At 37.0% G+C, this 23,758-nt stretch overlaps 1 protein-coding gene, 1 long non-coding RNA gene and 1 other non-coding gene across 3 annotated transcripts in view; 2 read left to right on the plus strand and 1 right to left on the minus strand.

Moving 5' to 3' along the window:
• LOC131163458 (uncharacterized) overlaps positions 1–23,437 on the plus strand; it is a 62,679-nt gene extending 39,242 nt beyond the window's left edge. Inside the window, exon 6 of the mRNA XM_058120048.1 lies at positions 22,964–23,437. Within this exon, the coding sequence (XP_057976031.1) occupies positions 22,964–23,042 (79 nt within the window). The 3' untranslated portion in view covers positions 23,043–23,437. The remainder of the gene's footprint in view (positions 1–22,963) is intronic.
• On the plus strand, positions 1,618–3,882 carry LOC131163747 (uncharacterized). The gene is made up of 3 exons (XR_009139108.1): positions 1,618–1,919; positions 2,010–2,390; positions 3,471–3,882. It is a non-coding gene; the product is annotated as an uncharacterized LOC131163747 (long non-coding RNA).
• On the minus strand, positions 18,990–19,096 carry LOC131165179 (small nucleolar RNA R71). Its single transcript, XR_009139496.1, has one exon. It is a non-coding gene; the product is annotated as a small nucleolar RNA R71 (small nucleolar RNA).
• Positions 23,438–23,758: the final 321 nt, after the last annotated feature.

The raw sequence follows: 23,758 nt of genomic DNA on the forward strand, positions 1-23,758 counted from the left end.
ACAAACTCTGTCTCTCCGATTATCAAAGCTTTGGATGAAATAAAAATAATTTAAAAATCTATGCACTGAACATGGAAAACATAACATATCCCATCTCGTTATATAACTCTCGATTTGATGAAGCCCGCAAAGGTCACCTGCTCCGGAGTCTCCTCTCCTTCAACGGTAACCTGCTCAGCTCTGTAACAAAGGTATTGTCTGTTCACGCAAGAAAGGAGGAAGAACGGGCGAGGTTATTCTGAAGCAAATCTCGCTACTCCAAGTAGCGAGATTTGCCACACTTCGAAAGCGGGGTGGATGGTCATTTAAATCTCGCTACTTGGAGTAGCGAGATTTACCACGCATCAAAAGGCGGTTGGTAGAGATTTACCACGCATCGAAAGACGGTTGGCAGAGCATTAATTATCCGAATAAAATCTCGCTACTTGAAGTAGCGAGATTTGCCACACGTTAGTACGAGCCCTTCAGTCAATAGTAAATCTCGCTACTTCGAGTAGCGAGATTTGTTTAAATCTCGCTACTTGAAGTAGTGAGATTACGTCAGAGTCATTCTGGGAAATACTTCCCAAAATGAGGTATTATTTAATATATTTTTTCAAAAAAAAGTTAAAACCAGAAAAAACTCTAATTAATTATGTTCCCTCATGCTGGGGAGCTAATCTTTTTTCAATTATCTCCCCTCCCCTGCCAAATAACAATTAAATACCCACCAGAGGAAAAAATAATTGTAAAAAATCTGTGGTTACATTTGGTTTGCTGAATGCCTGTTCCACAAATAGATTAATTTTAGTAGGTTGGTTACAATTAGTTATACAAGATATTATATTGTTACTATAAAGCAAATAATAATGTGAAACATTTTATGAGTCCATACTAAGGAATAGTCGAGGAATAACTATTCCCAAACTTCATCATGAAAATGTCTATTCTTTTCTTATTATATGTTGAATGAAATAACTGAGAGAATATAAAGAATAACCACTCCCTTGATTACCCAAATTTAAACTATATTTCATCTTATTCCAATGAATAGCTATTCTGCTGAGTCAGACGAGCCATAAATGATGTTTGAGACACAAACTTCCAAGGACTAAAATAAGTAATATTAACTTCAACTTTAACATCCCACCCATTTTGCAGCAAGCCAAATTTACTGAGAATTACCTTACGCAAAAGAGAATAGATTCTAAAGGTAAACTCCATAACCATTTCCCCAAAAAAGAGATGTTTTTAGACACCAAATTACCTAGATTCAAGCCTCCATCCTTTTTAGATATGCTCACAGTCGCCCAACCTACAAGATGCTCACCACCACTCAACCACAAAAAATTCTTCATCAACTTCTCAGAGTCTCAAGCCCCTGCACCAATCTCACATGAATTCTAAAGAGGGAAAGATAATGGAAAGGGATGGAGGACAAACAAGGATGGGTAAGAGTAATGTGACCCCCTAAAGTGAAGAACATCATTTTCCACCCATCCAATCTCCTAGACACCCTCTAAAGAGTCAGATCCCAGAACAAGTTAGCAGTGGGTTTACTTCCTAAGGGAACACCCAAGTAGCTAATAGGCCAACTCAAAATGGCACAACCTGCTAGCCTGGCAAAAATATCCGCATTCATTTATTTGAAAAGATTCTCAAGCAGAGGAAACCATAACCATTCTAGGATAATCCCTTAGTGGAGGCGAAGGAGTGTCAGTGATTTCACAAACAGGGGAAGAAGATCGGTTGAGGTGCACCAATCACATTTGTGTGCGACTGTTCCTTGTCTTGCCGTCTCGCACGTGCCGTGTGCTAGTGGAAGACGCGGAAAAAACAAACTTGTGCTTGTACTGCCGACGAGTTGGGCCGGCAGGTGAACTTGAAGTTGACCGTCGGACAGAGGTGAAACGGCATTTGGTTGGAAAATTGGGGATGAGGTGAAGTTGATTTTTTTTCGTTATATAATCATTCTCGTAACTTGTTCACACACAAATTAAGCAATTGAATTGTGCAAGTGGAAATTGCAGAGGAGAGCAAGCATAAGGAAAGAATCACTCCATTAATATATACATCCACATAGACATATATGCTGCCTGCGGATGCCGAGATCCGTGATGAAGAAGAAGAAGAAGAAGAGGAAGAAGAAGAAAAATCCAAACAGGAAGAAAGCAATCCCCTCTTAGCGCAAACATCCAATATACCGTTTTTGCATGATGATGGCTACCGTTGGCAATGCTATGGCAAAAGACAAAATCATCATGGAAAGAAATGTAGCTATTACGAGTGTTCATTATGGCCTAACTGCCGAGCAAAAAAGCGAATAGTACAATTGCTTGATGGGAGGACTTTAATTACTTACAAGGGTGAGCATCATCATTCTAATGGATCTTCAACAGATGCTACACAAGGTAAGAATAAATTAAAATGAAAATAGAAGGATTTTTTTTTTCTTTTATTCTAATGTTGAGTAGCACTGCTGACAATTTGATGAACTACAAGTCAATTGCTTCATTTGTAACTAATTATTCGCTACCTTTCGAATATTAGAAGACAATTCTTTGGACGATGGTGAAGTTTCTCATGATGAGAAGACAAAAACAAAGTTTTTGTTTTAAGTCTTCATTATATCTATACTTTTGCTTATGGTTACTCATTACTTTAGTATTTATACGTTTTTCTTTATATCTTACTCTTTTTAATTGATGTCAAGAGGGAAAAAAATTTTGGGCAAAAATTGAGCATGATACTGCATACCTAAGCATGTATATTGGTTCAATTATAAATTTATTTGATCTTGAATGATGTGATTTTGATATATGAGCATGATATTGAAATTAATATTGAAATTGATCTTAATATTGCAAATATTATTAAGTTGATGTTTACTGTAAGGGGGCAGTCTTTTTAAGGTTTACTCAATTTTTTACTCCTTATTTGTCATCATTAAAAAGGGGAAGATTGTTGACTTTATAAGGCTTAAAATCTTGTTTGATAATAACAAATTATAGGAACTTAACATATTTGGTTAAGTGATGATATTTCAAGACTCAAGTATGTGAATGCAAGGTCAAGTGCTCACAAGAATCATTGAAAGTTTATACTCCAAAGAAATATGATCAAATGAAGTATAAAGAATATTAAGACATGAATTTAATCCAAAGATAGCTCAAGCAACATCAACATAGTTTTCACACACTATTTATAAGAAATCCACTTCACATGAAATTACAAATATACCCTACACTACATTACGAACGTACTCCTAGAATACAGAAATATTATAAACAAGCCCCCAAATACACATAATGCTAACTAATTAAACTAAATACATGATAAACTACTAACTAAACTCAACAATTCCTTTACCCAACTCTTAATTATTCTCTAGCAAGGATCTTCCCAAGGTCTTGCTTCTTGTCCTATATTAATACCTTATAATATATTAACCTAGCTTGGAGACCTTATACACTTGTTGGATGCAAACATAGGAAATTGACGGTGAGCAGATGAACTTACAATGGCGCACAGCTTGGAAGCCCTTTGGCCACGAATTAAAAAAATTCTTTATCTACTTCATCTGTTGAAGAATAGAAGAATGGTTATGCATTTTGGAAAATGCTTTACAAATAAAAGATTTTTGTGAATTTTATACAATGAAAAGGTGATTATGAATTTGACTTTGCTGTGGAAGAGCTGAAGAGGTGAACTTGTTTTGCGCATATAGCATCACTCACACTTAAATCAATGCATGAATCAATATATATTGGCAAAACACCAATATTTGTTAAGAGGAAAATTGATGTAACCTGTTCATGTATATTAATTAGTTCTTGTACACTTATGATTCTTGACATGGATGGAAGAATTTTATTGCAATACTAGTTTGGGTTTTAATTTGTAACATTAAATGTATCTCATGCTTGTTTTACTTTCTAATTTCTAAATTCTTCCAATTCACAATCAATGGCTTCCCGGGTCATCTGGACATTCGATAAGTGAGAGAAAAGTGACTGTGCGAGAAGCTGGACTACGTATTGAGCAATGTGGTGAAAAATTAATGCCACCGAATGATGATGAGTGGGAGAGAACTGTGGAGGTCCACTTGGTGAATAGTGAATTGTCAACATTAACTGAGAACCCAAGATGCCCAAAGCTTTCAAAATTGGTCCTACAAGGAAACTACAAATTGCGAACCATTCCTTCAGCATTTTTTCAACACATGCCTGCCCTCCAAGTCCTCAACTTGTCTAAGACTGGTATCAAGTCATTGCCACTGTCGCTATTTGGGCTGGTCAGCCTCAAAGAACTTTATTTAAATGACTGTGAGAGTTTTATGGTGCTATCGCCGAAAGTTGGAGAGCTTAAGCATCTTGAGGTACTTGATCTTGAAGGGACAGAGATTAAAGATCTACCTGGAGAAATTAGAAATTTGACAAAACTCAAATGCTTGAAAGTCTCATTCTATGGATATATGAACTGTGGCAGGAAAAGTGAGTAGTCGAGAACAATGATTCCTCGCTGGGTCATATCATCTCTCTGTAAATTAGAAGAATTATGTATAGATGTGAATCCAGATGATGAGCGGTGGCACATAATTGTGGAAAATGTAATGGAAGAAATTTGTTGCTTGCAGAGACTAGGATTTCTCAAATTCTACTTTCCGAAGGTGGAACTATTGGGGATGTTGCTAGTATCCCAAAATCGATTGGTTCAATTCAAAGTTATTGTTGGTCATCATGTCAAACGGATCATATCTTGACTCCCCCATGAGGTTGAATTTGAGCTAAAGCGATGGCGGAGATGCTTAACATATGTATACGGTGAGGGAATCCCTGGAGAAGAAATTAGGAAGGTGCTTGGACATGCAACAGCATTTCACCTAGATCGCCATGTAACTGCTAAGAAGTTGTCTGAATTTGGAATTGAAAATATGAAGCGTCTGAAATGTTGCATACTAGGGGAATGTAATGAGATTCAAGCGATCATAGATGGAGAAGACATCCCCAAAGGAACTAGAATTGGGCTTGAATCACTAGAATACTTAAATATTTACTACATGAAAAATTTAAGAACCATATGGGTGGGGCCAGTGCAGACTAGGTGTTTTTCGCATTTGAAGTCCTTAAACTTGCGTACATGTCCAAAGTTGGTTACCATTTTCACATGGGGGTTGCTTCTTGTTTTCGGCAACTTGCAAGAACTCATAGTTGAAGATTGCCCAGCCATAAAAAGCTTAGTAAGCTGGGAAAACCCTGCGGAGCAGAAATTCCAATGCTTAAAATCAGATTATTTACTTCCAAAGTTGAAAAAGATATCACTTCATTTCACACCGGAATTGACTAATCTATCTGGTGGCCTACACATTGCACCAGAGTTAAAATGGATGAGCATATATGACTGCCCAAAGCTCAAGAGTTTTTCACATGGAGAATTGTCTAGCAAAGAGTTGAAGACCATCAGGGGTGAGAGACACTGGTGGGAAGCACTGGAGTGGGAAATTTGCCAGCCAGAATGTTTGGCTGCTATATTTATCCCAATTGAATCACCCCTCGACATAATCGAAGATAAAAGCCACATGATTAATTCTCGTACCCATGAATTGAGGGAGTATCTAGCATACTTCTAGCTGATCAAATGTCATGAGGGCCCATTAGCGTGGAGAAGAAGTTGTTTCAAGTGGCTTATTGTCCCTATAATAGAGTTCATTAGAACTGAGAATGTATGAACTAAGTGTGGCATCTTTCAGTGTCACATGATTTCTAAATGTGTGTGCCTATATACTATCGATCAGCTTCTATCAATTCCACTCAAATGTGTCACGTAATAAATGGTTTGGATGTGGACGTGATTTTTCATATTGTTTTGAAGTTTTGGTCTGATACTCGTGTCATATAATATTGTTAGCACCTCCATTCTTCTTGCATAATTGTTTCATATTATCAGTCACTGCGCATGTGTTGTACGTGAATAAATTCACTTGAAATGAAATTTTATTTCAAATATCAATTTTTCTATTCACATCGAATGTTTACAACTATTTTCTTAAAAATAGTCTTTTTTTTATTAAAATAATCTCTATTATTAACAAAATAAGTGAAATAAAACCTTTGTGTTAAAAAGAAAAAAAAGGATAGAGAAGCAGCTCGTTATCTTAATAAATAAGTTAAGAGTACACATAGATTTAAAAAATTTATTTGATTAGAGACTTTTGTGTTAAAAGAAAGAAGGATAGAGAGACACTTTGTTAATTTTGTAAATAAGTTGTGAGAGAGAGAGAGAGAGAGAGAGAGAGAGAGAGAGAGAGAGAGAGAGAGAGAGAGAGAGAGATTTTAAATATCTTACAAATCAATATTATCATCTAATCATAAACATTTACATTTTTGGAGTATCATGACCATCTAATTAAGATTTGAGCATTAATGCTACTACTAGGTTCTCATCGGTTTTCAAATTAGGATCCCACTTGTCAAGAACTCTCCTCTTGATCCCTTCATTGACTTGAGATAGTTGTTGAATTGGGTGAAATTATTGTCATGACCTTCTTTTTTTAGCAATCCGTCCATACCTGTGCCTGATTTTGTATCTCTTTAAAAAAATTTTGTTGTACTCGTCAAAGCCTTTAGACCCTTTTCTTGAACTTGTTCATTCTTTCTTCTTCTTGAAGATATTTATAAGTGGAGTGAGAAGGCCAAATAAGGTATAAGAAGATGAAAGTACGGGGAGATAAATTATTTGGAGAAGAAGAAATAACTGGAAATGAAAAGGTAGGGAAAAGAAACTATTTGGAGATGAGAACAAGGTAATAGAGGAGGAGGGCATTTTCAACTAAGATGGAGAACCTCTTAAATAGTGTGGGCAAAATAGGTATTACCAAAATTGAGTTATACTTCTCATTATAGTCTTAGACTCTTTTCTTGAGCCATTATTCATTCTTTCTTCTTCACTAAGGATATATACAAGTGAAGTGAGGCCAAAATGGGGTATGAGAGAATGAAAGGGTTGGGAAATGAATCATTTGGAAAAGAAGAAATGGTAGAAAATTGAAAGGTTAAAAAAATAAATTATTTAGAGAAGAGAAAAAGACAATAAAGGAGGAGGCATTTTAATTAAAATTGAAAACCTCTTAAATAGTTAGGCCAAAATAAATATTATGAAATTTGTCACAATGAATTACCAAAAAATGTATTTTGTACTTTTAGAAGTAGTAGAAAAAGGCTCAAGCTGCTTCCTTATGTCAAGGTACATAGCTTTGATTGAGAAAATGGACACGTATATTAAGCCCCATAATTCGTTTGTTATATTCTTAGGACCTTGTTATTTGCTTGCTTTGTCACTTGTTGCTTTTTCTAAGTCTTACACCTTGATGGTTTGATTAATTGTTCAGAGAAGCTGAACTACTAAATGTTGAGAAGTTTCTAAGCTTGGAACTATTCCAGCCTTGAGGGTGCATTTGTTTTGATAGTTAAGGTTTACAACTAAACTAGATTAGATTAGGTTATACTAATAACTAACTATAATAATTAGTCCAAAATTTGAATTATCATCTATAAAGGATAGGCTAATCATTCAAATCACCACAATACCTTTAGGTAGTATTTGGGAAGCATGAATTTTGAGATTGTGGATTTGGGGAAAAAGAAAATAGAAAAAAAAACCTCTATACAATTTTATTTTGTATTTTTTCTAAATCAAAATATTAAAATTCATGCTTCCAAATGCAAAGTTAATTAAAATAAAAAATAAAAAAATAAAATTAAAGAACAGAAGAAAAGGACAAACTAGTCGTTTTGGTTATTGAGCTTGCTAGTGAATCTAATGACTCGATTCGATTCTTGATTTTCTATTCATAAAACTGGGGTTTTGATTCACAATTTGAATCTTGATTTGACAACTATGCCTATAGAATACACAAATACAACGAACAAGCCCCCAAATACTATACTAATTAAACTACATATACAATAAACTACTAATTAAACTTAATAATTCCTTGACCCACCTCTTCTTAATTATTCTCCAACAAGGATCTTCCCAAGGCCTTGCTTCTTGTCCTACATCAACTCTCCCCTAGCTAAAACAAAGTTGGCCTCAAATTTTGAAATGCTAAAGGATCAGAAGTTAGCAAAGTGGGATTCTTTGAATGTCTGTGCTCGAGTGATACAAGAAACCACTATCCTTTGGCAGCGCCATTGAATTGAACTGAGAGTTGATATCAATAAACACATCAGGGATGATAGTCTTAACAACAGGAATTTAAGACTTTGAATATCTTCAAACACATTGGCTTAGCTAATAGTGTCTTCAAGTTGAGTAACTTTGGAAGATTCTTTGTCTTGGTTGATTGGTAATGTGCGCTTTTTTTTTTTTTTTGGTAAAGGAGGGCGGTACCTCTATTTATTTATTAATAAACCCTCACTTTTGATGGAGTAATATCGTGGTTACAAGTTAACACCAACCAAATTGGTAATGTGCACTTCAATACGATCTTCTTACCATTATAGTGGAAGACATGTTTTCTCATGTGATCAAGTCACACCCAAATCATCCAAACAGGGATAACCAAGGAGTACATGGACAATCTTCGTAAGTATGATGACATACCAAACATTATCGAAATAGTTACCCACTTGGATAGAAGCCAAACATCTTTTACAAACATGTATAGTAGTGTTATCAATCCAAGATATCTCACAAGACTTTGGGTGAGATTTCGGATGAAATTGTATATGAGTGACTCCATTTTTAGAACCACATTCAGTGGACATCTTCTATCAATGATAAATTGCATACACTTGAGAAATGTGTGGAAAAGCTTGAAATTGTGCCCAAGGTATTATAAATGGCATTTCTTTGCTAAATAATTTGTCACCATATTGCTGGATTTATACTTATGTACACTCCAACTATATATCACTATTGTCACCAAAAGTTCTTAACACACCATGTCACGCCCCGAACCCGCGGATGGGTCCCAAGTGTGATTTTAGTAACCTAACCTGTTTCTGTATCATTTAAAACATACATGATACTATACTGAATGAGGGTCTGATCCTGTGGGGTACTCATAAACCCTATACACAATTACATACATGTCTATACACATCAAATACGTAGCAAAAATGTTCTTTCTATACATATATTATGCCATACGAGAGTCTATACATAACTGGAATATACGTTCCTAAAATACAGTACATACTCTGGGTGTCTACAAAACCAACACTGACAACCCGGTTACAAAACCCATACTTACACAAGTACTAAATGTAACTAACCAACACCCACGCTTCCAGACGCTAGGATGCTAGTTTCAGCTACTCGATGGACCTAAAAAATATTTGTATATTTGGAGTGAGACACCTCTTAGTAAGGAAGAAAGTATGTTATATCAGTGTGGGGCATATAAGTGTTATTTCAACATAAAACATAACACGACATAGTTCCAATATTTTTACAATTCAGTTCCAGTACATACAAAATCAAATATACGGTCAGTGTCGTCACACTCAAGCATATGATACCCTGCAATAACCGAAGCCTCATAGCGATATCGTTGCTAGTACGGTGTCCACTTATACCCATCGGTGACAAGACGGAACAAATTGGTGATAGTTCACACCCTTGGATATAAAGTCAGACACACTCACCCACTAATTAGCTGAGACATGGCAACAGCATACGGTAATTAGCTGCCCCTAGCTGCTTTACAAAACTTGGAACAATTTTGGAACTCATGTTCCTATACTCATCAGCGTAGGGTAATCAGCCGCCCCTAACTGTTTTACAAAATCTGGAACATTTTACATACAACAGTTCATTCCACACTTATTTGATCATACACAAATCATATTGTTTTCAGTTCAAGAAATACAGTTTAATATAAATACAAGTACGGTCATCTCAATACTACAGTTTTATACAACATACGATTTTCCAACAGAAGTAGAGATGGTACTCAAAACCCCCAATTTTTCCAAAAATTGTAACCCAAAAATCTCGCATTTTCACCTGATAGATTTTTCCAAATAAGTAGCCAAAACATACATACAATCGTAAACTACAGGTTTACCAATCCTGATTTCAAAAATAACTGATATAAATAGAATCTTTTTTCCTTTTCTGAATACCACAAACCCAAACTCTACGGCTCCAAAACTACAAACTGAGTTCCCAAAACCTAAACATTTAAGAACTATACTTCACTACAATTCTTACTACTACATATATACCGAAACAAAACTGAAATTGGACCCTTACCTCGGTTTTGGGTCAAAACTCGAAAATCCTCGAAACGAATTTCTGATTCGCTATAAACGTAAAGATTCTCCTCTTGATCCATGTGGTAACGTCAGATCGTAAATTCCAACAACTGACGGCCTAAAATCCGAGAGAGAGGGAGAGAGAGGGGGAAGGATTCAAGTTCTAGATGGAAAGAGAGGGGTTTTTGGTTTCTTAACCATTAAGCAAGTGCAAAGATATTTATAAACAAGTTGACCCGACAAGACTCGTCGACGAGACAATGTCCTCGTTGACGGACCTTAGAAGGAAGTTCGTCAATGCCAAGGTGACCTCGTCGACGAGCCTGAGATTTTAAGATTTCCCAAAATTTCTCAGCATCTCCTCATCGACGAGCTACTGAAACTTGTTGCTAAGCTACATAAGAGGCTTCGTTGATGAGCAAAGAAGCCTCATCAACAAGCAAAGAAGCCTTGTCGATGAGCCTTACAGATTTTTGCCTTTTATACTTTCCTTCTCTTTTTCCCATTTATTTAATACACTTATCTCGGGTCGGGTTCTTACAACCTCCTCTCCTTACAAAAATTTCATCCTCGAATTTTGTAATCTCTCTTTTACTAACTCAACTACATATCCAATCGCATACCCAACTCTAGAAAGAGTCGGCGGCCACTCACATAGTAGCCCCGTCCCAAATACATACATACCCTCACTTGTGGGGGAGGAATACTGTGGTTACATACATACTATTTCGGGAGTTCACAATATTACAAAACTCTGCCAAAGACCAACCACACGACATTACTACAAACACATACCAATCCTACTACTAAAACTACTACTCAGAACAATTGTGGATGTTTTTGGCATATTTTCGTTTCTAACTCCTAAGAAGCTTCCTCAACCGCATGATTCTTCCACAATACCTTCACTAACGATATCTCCTTGGTACGCAACTTTTGAACTTTACGGTCCAGAATCTGAACGGGTATCTCCTCATATGCCAAAGCATCCCCAATCTCTAAATATTCGTAACTAATAACATGTGATGGATCCGACACGTACCTCCTCAACATGGATACGTGGAATACATCATGGATCCTCATGAGCGCTGCGGGTAGTGCAATCCTGTAGGCCACTGGACCCACTAGTTCCAGTACCTCGAATGGTATGATATACCTCGGGCTCAGCTTGTAACGCCCCAACCTGGGTCTGCTAGGGAGTACTACGTCTCTCCTCCTTCACCCGAACTAGACAACAGGGGGGCGGGCCTTATCGGACTAATAACTGGCCCCACAAACCAACACGTGTCCTTGTCAGTATGTTTTTGTCCTTACACACTTCCTGAGAAAACTTTCCTGTTGGTCACCCATCCCAAGATTGCTCCAAGCCAAGCACGTTTAACTATGGAGTACTTATGGGAAGACTCTCGAAAAGAAAGGTGCACTTTGTTGATATGGGTAGTAACATCTAATCTTTTTAAGACTTTCTTCCATGAGGTATCACATAATAATAATAATAATAATAATAATAATAATAATAATAATAATAATAATAATAATAATAATTTAAATTAATTAATTAAATTAACAAGTAAAATAAATAGTATGAAAAAAAAAACAAAACTAAACATATTGAAATAATATATATATATGGAATCAGCTTCTTCAGGAAGCTACTGTTTTTTTTCTTTCCTTTTCAGCTTCCTGCGTGCTCTCAGCGTCTCTCTGTCTGTCTCACTTCTCCGTTCATTTCCTTCAGCTCCTCCGCTCCTCTCTCCCACTCTCCTCCATCTCGTCTCCATTATTCGGCCAATCAAAAATCTAAAAATATCGTTGGACTCTTCTCGTCGCCACCGACATTTCTACTAGAGCAAATTTGTTGTAGAAGTGGCGTAGGCATATCCCCTGGGGTAAGGCCAAATCTTAAACTTACCTCAATTTCCCTTAAACTATAAGCCCCATTAACGAATGAAAATTTTCAGGAGACTCGTGGGGCGATTCTTTACAATCTAGCCGGAGCGAGTTTTCGAATTGGAGTTTTGGGGTGCCAATCCTAAATCGAGGGTAAGTTTGATAATTTAGGATTTTGTTAGGCTATTTAGGGTATTCAGAACCTAGGGGAATTTTAGGAAAAGTTGCTCTAAGAATTGTGACGAATAATATAGTGAATTTTAAATTTTAGGGCTCAGGGATTTTTTTTAACGCTTAGGGCATAGGCCGGGGTATTAGCGGGCTTTTTTAGGAATCAGGTAAGGGGATTAAGTTAAGTCAGTAATTTTATGAAATTTGAATCCATTTAATTGGTATGTTTATATAAATATATTTATTTATTTATTAGTTTGAAAATTTAAAGGTTATTTTGAAAACCAACTGTTCGAAATGGATTTTACAAACTTAGGATATATGGTATGGTATTTTTGAATAAAATGAACGGTGGAAAGTTTGTCTGTTTATATGGATATATTAAAATGTGGAAAATCGTGTGGCAGATGATTTAATTTGTATGGATTATTGTATATCTGGATTTGGGATTTTGAAATACTGAATTGTTTGTGAAATACTGAATTGGTTGAGAAATACTAGAAATGTTTGTGAAAATACTGAAACTGTTTATGAAATGCGGGAGTTTGAACTAACGGCCAATGGTCGGGTGTTATTTGATTGACCAAGGGCCAGGATTATTATTTTAAGGTCGAGGACCGAGTTTTAATTAGCGGCTATATGCCGAATTGTATTTTGTGGCCGGGGGCTAGGTGCTTGGAATAACAAGAAATAGATATGAATTGATATTTTAAATGATGATTTCTATTATCTAAATTGCATGATATGCTTTAGGAACCCTGGAGACTAGTGTATTGTGAGGACAACACCGTTGCTAGTTAGACCATGTGCACCCACACTGTTTGGATAGAAGTGTTGGGGGTCCAGCTGATTGCCTACGTGAGGTTGAAGTAAAGGCGTCGGACCTGCAGCTTTACTGTGGATACCTGCAGATGTGTTTGCAGAAGATATTGTATTTGAAATTTTTTGGGCTGATCACTTAGGCTTAGTCCAGCCTTCAGGCCACACAACCCGTGCCATAGGGATGTAAATGGTGTGTTTGTCATAGGGACTGTCTTATATGCATATCTGTTAATTTATGTGAATATGGTTGATTAATAAGATAACTTCAAGGGCTTACTGAGAAAGGTGAGTGCCCTGGTAACAGTAATGGTACTAGAGCAGAGGGAAGCTACTTGTATGGACGGGTAATCTTCCCTATCCTCAGCTAATTGGGTGTGTGAGTATAAATTAAGAATGTTTTCATAAATGGGTTTATCTATTTAGTGAACTGATTATTTTTTGTACAATTAATGCATGTTGGTCACACACTGACATTAACTTAGTCTTTTTCATTTACTGAACTGTGTCTCACCCCTACTTTACAAACTGTCTTTTCAGGGAATCCTAGGGATCGAGTCTAGCGGGCTAGAGGAGCTGGGCTAGAGGTGTAAATTTATGTAGGTAGTGTGTAGATAGAGATTTTATTTTGTTTAGTTTTAGGGGATGTAATTATGTGAAAATGGATATATTTGTGTATAAAGATAGTTAGAACTTTGGTAATGTAATTTGAGGATTTTATATTTTATTTTGCTGTGTATGTGTGTTTTATATTTGATGAATAAGGTATCAGGTACATTGACGTCACTAAAGTAGCACTCTGGACCCACGTGGTGGGTCGAGGTCGTTATAGGTGATATTAGAGCCTAGGTTTGCTAGGTTTTGCAAACTTTGTGGATTGATAATTACCAAAATATAGGTCGAGATAAGATAGGGAAAGGAGTGGGTAGGTTAAGATGGGTTTTAGTCTGGAAGCTTGGAGGCAGAAGTTTATTGACGGACTTCTATGATTTTTGAATCAGTCGCGAGTTTTAGAAAACCATGGTAAATCCATCGATGGTTTCGTTTCTAGGTTGAGGGACTTGAATTCAGGGAATTTAGGTTGGAATGTTAGGATGAGTAGGTATATGTGTGAAGTTAGTGTTAGGATGGAGATTTTTACCTTAATGGTTTTGTGATAGAATTGAAATATGAATTATTAAATTAGAACCTGTATATTAAATCAATTCCATTATTCCATATTTGCATTAATTATGTTAAGGGTGAAATTTCTAAGTCGGGTTATATCCTATTTACATATTGTTAGATAGTGCCATTGCATTATTTGATTTAGGTGCAACCCACTCGTTTATGTCTGGGGGTTTTGTTAAACTATGTGGGTTAGGGGTTCAACTGTTAGAGACAGAGTTAGTAGTGGGCACACCGACAGGGTCAGTGTTAGTATGTAGTAAGGTGATCAAGGATTATCCAATAGGGATTCATGGGAGAGTGCTGCCTGCTAGTTTGATAGTCCTTGATATGCATGATTTTGATATTATTCTGGGCATGGACTGACTAGCATCCAGCTTCGAGAGCATTAACTGTCGCGGGAAGGAGGTGGTATTCAGACCTCCTAGGGAGTAGGAGTTTGTATTTATTAGGTCATGTGTGCATTCGGCACCATGGATCCTTTCGGCTATCCAGGTAAAGAGGTTACTTTTGGGTGCATGTCAGGGTTACCTTGCAATGGTGAAGGAAGCATCAAAGGAGGAACTCAAGTTGGAAGATATCCCAGTGATAAGGGAATTCTTTGATGTTTTTCCAAAGGATTTACTAGGGTTGCCCCCTGATCATGAGGTGGAATTTGCAATTGTTCTTATTAAAAGGATAGCACCAATCTCCAAAGTCCCATACAAAATGGCTCTAGTTGAATTAAAGGAGTTAAAGGAGCAACTATAGGAGCTTTTAGACAGGGGGTTATCAAACTGAGTGTATCGCCCTAGGGTGCACCGGTGTTGTTTGTGAAGAAGAAGGACGGGTCGATGAGGATGTGCATCAACTACCGAGAGATTAATAAGGTAACAGTGAAGAACAAGTATCCATTACCCCAAATTGACGACCTGTTTGATCAGCTTCGGGGTATGCAGATTTTCTCTAAAATCGATCTGCAATCTAGATACCATTAGGTGAAGGTTAGATTATATGATGTGTCGAAGACTACTTTTTGGACTCGGTACGGCCATTGCGAGTTCTTGGTTATGCCGTTTGGGTTGACGAATGCTCCAGCGGTATTTATGGATCTGGTGAATAGGGTATTCCACGAGTATTTAGACTAGTTTGTTATTGTGTTCATAGATGATATTTTGGTCTATTCGAGGAGCCCTGAGGAGCATGAAGCTCATCTGAGACTAGTACTTCAGGTGCTCAGGGAAAAGAAGTTATTAGCTAAACTTAAGAAATGTGAATTCTGGCTAGAGCAGGTTGCATTTCTTGGTCATGTGGTATCCAAGGAAGGGATTTCAGTGGATCCGAGCAAAGTAGAGGTTGTAGTTGATTGGGCAAAGCTGAAGAAAATGCAGGAAGTTAGAATTTTTCTAGGTCTTGTTGGATACTACCGCCGATTTGTTGAGGGATTCTTCATATTAACAGGGTCTTTGACATGACCCACGAGGAAGAATGTGAAGTTCAACTGGATCGACGAGTACGAGCAGAGCTTCCAGGAGTTGAAGCAGTGTCTAGTCACTACCCCAGTGTTGACCCTTTCATCAGGTGAGGGTGGATTTGTAATTTACAGTGACACATCACAAAAAAGACTTGGTTGTGTTCTAATGCAGTAAGGGAAAGTCATTGCATATGTGTCTTGTCAGTTGAAAGAGTACGAAAAGAACTATCCTACGCACGACTTGGATCTTGCAATAGTTGTGCTTACATTAAAGATCTGGAGACACTACCTTTATGGTGTAAGGTGTGAGATCTTTACTGACCATAAGAGTCTCAAGTACTTCTTCGCCCAGAAGGAGTTGAATATGAGGCAGCGCAGATGGCTCCAGTTGATAAAGGATTACAACTGCACCATTAGAAATCACCCAGGAAAGGCGAACATGGTAACCGATGCATTGAGCCGAAAACAAGGGGGTACATTAGCCTCAGCAGTTATGGTTCGCACTAGATCGTGATGGACCTGGAGAGGTTGGGTGTAGAATTGGTAAAAGAGAATCATCAGGAGCTCATTTCTAGTCTAGTGGTTCAACCAACTTTACGGCAAAGAACCTGAACAGCTCAGTTGAAAGATGCAGAGTTGATGGAGATTGTAGAGAAAATACACGATGAGCAACACACAGACTTTAATGTTGTTGAGGATGGATGATTACGCGCTTAAATTGCGTAATTAGGTGTTTCAATTCATGCATTGGGAATCCTATTTTGTATTTAAATGCCTAATTACTCTCAATATTTTAATATTATGTTTTATTTATAATATTTGAGTTTTATTAAGTAATTTATGAAATTTTGGTATTTTTTCTTGTAGGGCAACTATCGGAAGCCAAAAATCGATGACACTTTTTAATCTATTCGTAATTTATGAAATTTTGGTATTTTTTCTTGTAGGGCAACTATCGGAAGCCAAAAATCGATGACACTTTTTAATCTATTCGTAACTCTTTCATCCAACCTCTGATTTAGATGATTCAAGATACCATAGAAAGATAAGAAAATTTTCTACAATTTTCATGTTTTGCATTTTGCAAAATAATGGATGCATCAAGATCGAAATTAGACGTGAAGTTAGCATACGCCTTTTTATGGATTATTTCGACAATTCTTCGTAATCTTGGCGTAACTTTCTCATCCGAGCTCCGATCGAACTGATTCAAAATTCTGGGAAAATATAAAAAAGATTTTACATATTTTGTGTTTTAAGCTTCGAGAGTTACGAGCTATAAGAGTGTCGAAAGTGGGCTTGAAAGAGGAGGGCAGTTCGTGTACCTTTAAAAAAAATAAGAAAATAAAAAAATAAAAAAAATGAGATGTGACCCAGCCATGCAGCTGAGTCATCTCAGAAGGGTGAGGCACTGGGTTTTTAGAAAGGAAAGACAAAAGAAAGGAAAGAAAAGCAAAGAAAGGAAAGACAAAAGGAAAGGAATGAGAAAAGTCAAAAAGAGGAGGGTTTCCTTGGGAGAGAGTGGTGCGCAGGAAAGGAAAAGGGGGGCAGCGTGCACTGTGCTGGAGAGGGAGGCTGCACCATAGGATAAAGGAAGAATTTATATTCTTTGGTGAGACACACAAGAGAGGCCAAACCGCAGAGAGTTTCTTGGAAAAATTATTTTTTTGGGAGCTTTCTTGTGATTTTCTTTTGGGGGTGCTGCGAAGATACACACACAGCCAGCAAAGGAGAGTTCGAAGCACGCAAAAAAAATAATATCTTTTCACAATTGGAAGGCGGCGAACAACGGCGGTGTTCGGGGTGTTCGTGACGTGCGACGGCGGTGCGACGAGTGTTGATCTTTCCCGTACGCTCCAAATTGAAGAAAATATGGTGAAATATGTTATGTTGGATTTAATTTTCGGAATGAACTAAATTTTTGAATTCTAGGAAAACGATGTAGCGAGTTTTGAAGTATGCTTGCTCTTTGATGCTAATCTGAAGTAGTATTCATTAATGTTTGTTTGAATTATTTTGTGCCTAATGCTTTTAATTAACTGGCCATTAATTAAATGATTTTAGTCTTGTGATTTGCTACTGAAAGGGGGGATTATAGGATAGATCTTGGATAATTCAGCGTAGGTAAATATAGAGATCGAAAGACTTCTATGAACCTACGTAGCATTAAAAATCGAGGGTCTTATTGCGTTCTTGCGTTATTAATTTGCATACTCTTATGTTAAATAATAAACAAGAATAGGTTCTAATTGACTATCGAAAGAGGCTTTTGGAAAAATTGACGATTTGCTAACAAACAGAGAAAACGAAGTTAAATTAGCTAAATGAGTAAAGCATAGCGAGAAACTAGGTGAAATCAGTTTCCTAGAAGTTTTTCACCATCATCAATTTGACACACGGTATCCAGTTTTAAATTCTCTTGAATAGTTTATTTAAAGTAGCTTTGTTTAAATTTTGTAGTCTAAAATTATTAATTTTTCTAAATAAAATCAAGGTTAGTAAAATTTCGGTACTTGGTAAAATTAAGACATCAATCCCTGAGGACGATACTCTACACATCATTATATTATAAAACTACGATACTGTGCACTTGCAATTTGCATCGGTCAAGTTTTTGGCGCTGTTCTTGGGGATTGAGTTTATCTTATTTTTGCCAATATCGATACAAAGTAATCTTGGTTTTAATTTAGAATTCTATTTTTATATTTTGATTTATTTATTTTCTTTATTTTATTTTATTATTATTATTTTTTGTATTTCTGGTGTGTTTTTTTTTTTTTATGTTGGATCATTATTCCTTTTGATCCAGAGATTGAAAAAACGCTCAGAGCACTAAGAAAAAAAAGGGTATTAGCCATGAAGAACGGACAAGATAATGCGCAGCCACGCGCCTTGAAGGATTATGTGCGGCCAGTTGTGAATGACAATTATTCGGGTATCAGACGCCAGCCCATTAATGCCAACAATTTTGAGCTCAAACCCGCATTAATCAGAATGGTGCAGCAGGCCCAATTCAGTGGATCACCACTTGATGATCCCAATATCCATCTGGCGATGTTTTTGGAGATTTGTGATACTGTGAAGATCAATGGTGTTACTGAAGACACCATTAGACTGAGAATATTAACTTTCTCTTTGAGGGACAAAGCAAGAGGTTGGCTACAGTCGCTACAACCTAGGAGTATTACTAGTTGGCAGGACATGGTAGAAAATTTTCTAGCTAAATCTTTCCACCTACAAAAACAGCTTAACTCAGGAGTGAGATTGGTCAATTCAAGCAGCATGATTTTGAATCACTCTATGAAGCATGGGAAAGGTATAAAGATTTGATTCGACGCTGCCCACAACATGGATTGCCGGATTGGTTGCAAATTCAGATGTTCTATAATGGGTTAAATGGGCAAACGCGGACTTTAATTGATACTGCATCTGGGGGAACTTTGATGTCAAAGACACCTGAGGGTGCTACTGTTCTTTTGGAAGAAATGGCCTCAAATAACTATCAATGGCCAACTGAAAGAACTATGGCTAAGAAAGTTGCTGGAATTCATGAATTGGAGCCGTTTGCTGCACTTTCAGCTCAAGTTGCTTCTTTGTCTCATCAGATTTCATCTTTGACAACCCAGAGGATACCACAAGGTGTAGAATATGTGGCAGCTACAAGTAGGATAGATTCGAGTATTGGAGCGAGTCAAGAACAGGTTCAATACATCAATAATCAGAACTACAATTATCGTGGTGATCCTTTGCCACAATATTACCATTCAGGGCTTCGAAATCATGAGAATTTGTCTTATGGAAATACAAGGAATGTGCTGCAACCTCCTGCAAGATTTGAGAGTCATCAAGGTGAGAAGAAGATGTCACTTGAGGATGCCATGATATCTTTTGTTGAGGAGACAAAAGCAAGGCTTAAAAAGACAGATGCACGGCTAGACAACATTGAGACTGATTGCAACAATATAGGAGCCACTATGAAGAACCTTGAAATACAAATTGGGCAACTAGCCACGACTATAAATACCCAACAGAGAGGAACTTTTCCTAGCAACACATAAGTGAATCCTAAGGAACAATGCAATGTCATCACACTTAGGAGTGGAAGAGAAATTGATAAATCACCAGCAAAGGAAACAATGTCCACACCTACACCTGAAAAGCATGGCCGAAGCAAGAATAAAGGGAAAGAAGAGGAGATTGTGGATGATACACCAAGAGAGACGGACATGCTTCCAGCAATTTCATTTCCTGACAATCCTCCTATTCTCTCTACTCCACTTCCTTATCCTCAATGCTTTCAAAAGCAAAAATTAGATAAGCAATTTTCTAAATTTTTGGATATTTTTAAGAAAATTCACATAAATATTCCTTTTGCAGATGCCTTAGAACAAATGCCAAACTATGTCAAATTCCTGAAGGAGATCATTTCAAAGAAAAGAAGGTTGGAGGAGTTCGAAACAGTGAAGCTTACCGAGGAGTGTAGTGCTATTCTTCAAAAGAAATTGCCTCAAAAATTAAAAGATCTAGGGAGTTTTACTTTGCTTTCCACTATTGGAAATTTATTTTTTGATAAAGTTTTATGTGATCTTGGTGCTAGTATTAATCTTATGCCACTTTCTGTTTGCAGGAAATTGGGACTTGGAGAGATGAAACAAACAACCATTTCGTTGTAACTAGCAGACCGATCCATCAAGTATCCACGTGGAATCATAGAAGATGTATTGGTAAAAGTGGATAAATTTATTTTTCCTGCTGATTTTGTGGTGTTAGATATGGAGGAAGACCAAGAAGTCCCGCTAATTCTTGGCCGACCATTCTTGGCCACTGGAAGGGCTTTAATTGATGTTCAAAAGGGTGAGTTAACATTGAGAGTGGATAAGGAAGAGGTTATGTTCAACATCTACCAAGACATGAGATTCTCATAAGATCCAAGCACTTGTTTTCGAGTAGATGTCATTCAGCAAGGTGTAGAAAAATTCTTTCAAAAAGATGTACAAGCTGATCACCTAGAACGATCCTTCCAGCAAATTACAACACAGCAGCGTGTGGGGAGGCTAGAACCTATGGTAGCAAGGACGGATTCTGTAATCTCTAAAGGAAAGATGCAACAACCTATATTTCTAGAGTTGAAACAATTCCTTGAGCATCTTTGCTATGCATTCTCGGGTGATGCGTATGAAAATGCAAAAATCTACAAACAGCAGACGAAGAAGTGGCATGAAAAACAATTTCTTAGGTGTGAGTTTGCTCTAGGACAACAGGTTCTACTCTTCAACTCACGATTAAAACTCTTCCTAGGGAATATATTCAGAGTTAATGGTCAGAGATTGAAGCACTATTATAGAGAACAAATGGAGAGGAACTGTGCATTTATTCCTCTTGGTGATCCTGGTTTATGAAGATTGAAACATCTGGCTGGAGACGTTAAAACAAGCGCTTATGGGAGGCAACCCAAAGAGTTTTTCTTTTGTTTATTTCCTTTATCTTTATTATTTATTTATTTATCTATGCACTTTTGAATAATTTAGATTTTCGATGTAGGTTTATTTGGCACGAGTGCAGAGCTGAAAACTTAATTCCTCTACGGATTCACCAATAAGTCAGGAAAATTTCTTTCTTTTCTTCAATATTTCTCATTTTTGAATAAAATTGAAAAAAAAAATGTGTGAATATGGATGATTAGGCCATGCGTGACACTACTTATGTCCTTCATATACCTGCATATAACCTAAGAGTACACATTGGGTCATTTATGTGTAGTTTCTATTTATATGGCTAAACTAGGAATCGTAACTCATTGAAAGTTGATTGGTAGTGCAATTGTGTTAATATGGGTATATAAACTCTTGTATCTACATGGTATCTCTTGGGGCTAAAAAAATACACATTCACGTGACTTGTAGCACTTCGGGTTCATTGTGAACACTGAGAGAGCACCCATGGAGACTTTGACACCTTGTGAGGTACTGTTAAGCCATTTATCGCTCTTTTGAGTTTTGACGTCAACTCAAAGTTCATGAAACTCAACTTTCCCTATTTTTTCTGGATACTCTTTGCACACTAGTCTTGGTTTTTGAATTGCTAGCCTAGAGGTGACATCTAGTAGGGAGATAAAAACTTAGGTCTTGTAGCCTACTCAAGATGTGAAGGCCGAACCACCCCTAGAAATAGACTTATTTCATGGACTCTTGTTCGAACTTAATGCACATGGGTGGTATGAAAACAATAAAAGAAGTGTTATGATTGTCCTACTTGACCATGAAAAGAAAGAAATTGAAAAATGAGCAGAAGAAAGAAAAAGAGAAATAGAAATACCCTAGAAGAGGTGAAAGATTAATACCTGTTCCACACAACTACAACAAAAGTCAGGGACAAGACTCATGTTATCCACATATGAAGACTCTTCACCCACCTAATACCTCAGATGTATTCACGCCTAATTTGTAAATAAGTTGATCTAGGGTGGTCTCAGTTGGACATGGCGAGCAGGTGAGAAGATGCTAGGGTGAAGGACCCGACACCTCCTAAATAGGCTTGATCCTCTTTAGACTAGTCCACTCCATACATTTAGCGTTTGTTCCTTGCAGTATGTGGGATATTTGATCATGACACTCCTCCTCACATACGATGAGTGAACCCATCCTTTTTAAGTGTTTTTGAGAGTATACCAGTTAGGCCAAGTCAAAGCGATAGTTCTTTAGGTGTCCAGGGATATCCTGGGTGTAACGAGTCACACACATTACACGTGTTTCAAGATTTCACCTATTTATACTTGACTTTATATGGCTACATTAACTCTGAACAGTGCTCGCTGGTTAATTTTACGTGACTTTACTGTTCTTAATGGCTATATAATGATGAGATTTGCATGAATGACTTACTTCGGAGTTGCGTGAATTGGGTATGAATGAGTTTGTGTGTAATTTGGTGATATTCCTATATGTGAAAGGATATGGTTGTGTTGCCTGTGTATTCATTTTTTGAAATTGGTATGACACCACCCTAAATTGCATTCACGTTATTTGCTAGGGACTAGCAAAACTTTAGCTGGGGGGTATGATTACGCGCTTAAATTGCGTAATTAGGTGTTTTAATTCATGCATTGGGAATCCTATTTTGTATTTAAATGCCTAATTACTCTCAATATTTTAACATTATGTTTTATTTATAATATTTGAGTTTTATTAAGTAATTTATGAAATTTTGGTATTTTTTCTTGTAGGGCAACTATCGGAAGCCAAAAATCGATGACACTTTTTAATCTATTCGTAACTCTTTCATCCAACCTCCGATTTAGATGATTCAAGATGCCATAGAAAGATAAGAAAATTTTCTACAATTTTCATGTTTTGCATTTTGCAAAATAATGGATGCATCAAGATCGAAATTAGACGTGAAGTTAGCATATGCCTTTTTATGGATTATTTCGACAATTCTTCGTAATCTTGGCGTAACTTTCTCATCCGAGCTCCGATCGAACTGATTCAAAATTCTAGGAAAATATGAAAAAGATTTCTACATCTTTTGTGTTTTAAGCTTCGAGAGTTACGAGCTATAAGAGCACCGAAAGTGGGCTTGAAAGAGGAGGGCAGTTCGTGTACCTTTAAAAAAATAAGAAAATAAAAAAATAAAAAAAATGAGATGTGACCCAGCCATGCAGCTGAGTCATCTCAGAAGGGTGAGGCACTGGGTTTTTAGAAAGGAAAGACAAAAGAAAGGAAAGAAAAGCAAAGAAAGGAAAGACAAAAGGAAATGAATGAGAAAAGTCAAAAAGAGGAGGGTTTCCTTGGGAGAGAGTGGTGCGCAGGAAAGGAAAAGGGGGGCAGCGTGCACTGTGCTGGAGAGGGAGGCTGCACCATAGGATAAAGGAAGAATTTATATTTTTTGGTGAGACACACAAGAGAGGCCAAACCGCAGAGAGTTTCTTGGAAAAATTATTTTTTTGGGAGCTTTCTTGTGGTTTTCTTTTGGGGGTGCTGCGAAGATACACACACAGCCAGCAAAGGAGAGTTCGAAG

Source organism: Malania oleifera, chromosome 9 (assembly GCF_029873635.1).
Source record: "Malania oleifera isolate guangnan ecotype guangnan chromosome 9, ASM2987363v1, whole genome shotgun sequence".
Taxonomy (NCBI): Eukaryota; Viridiplantae; Streptophyta; class Magnoliopsida; order Santalales; family Ximeniaceae; genus Malania; species Malania oleifera.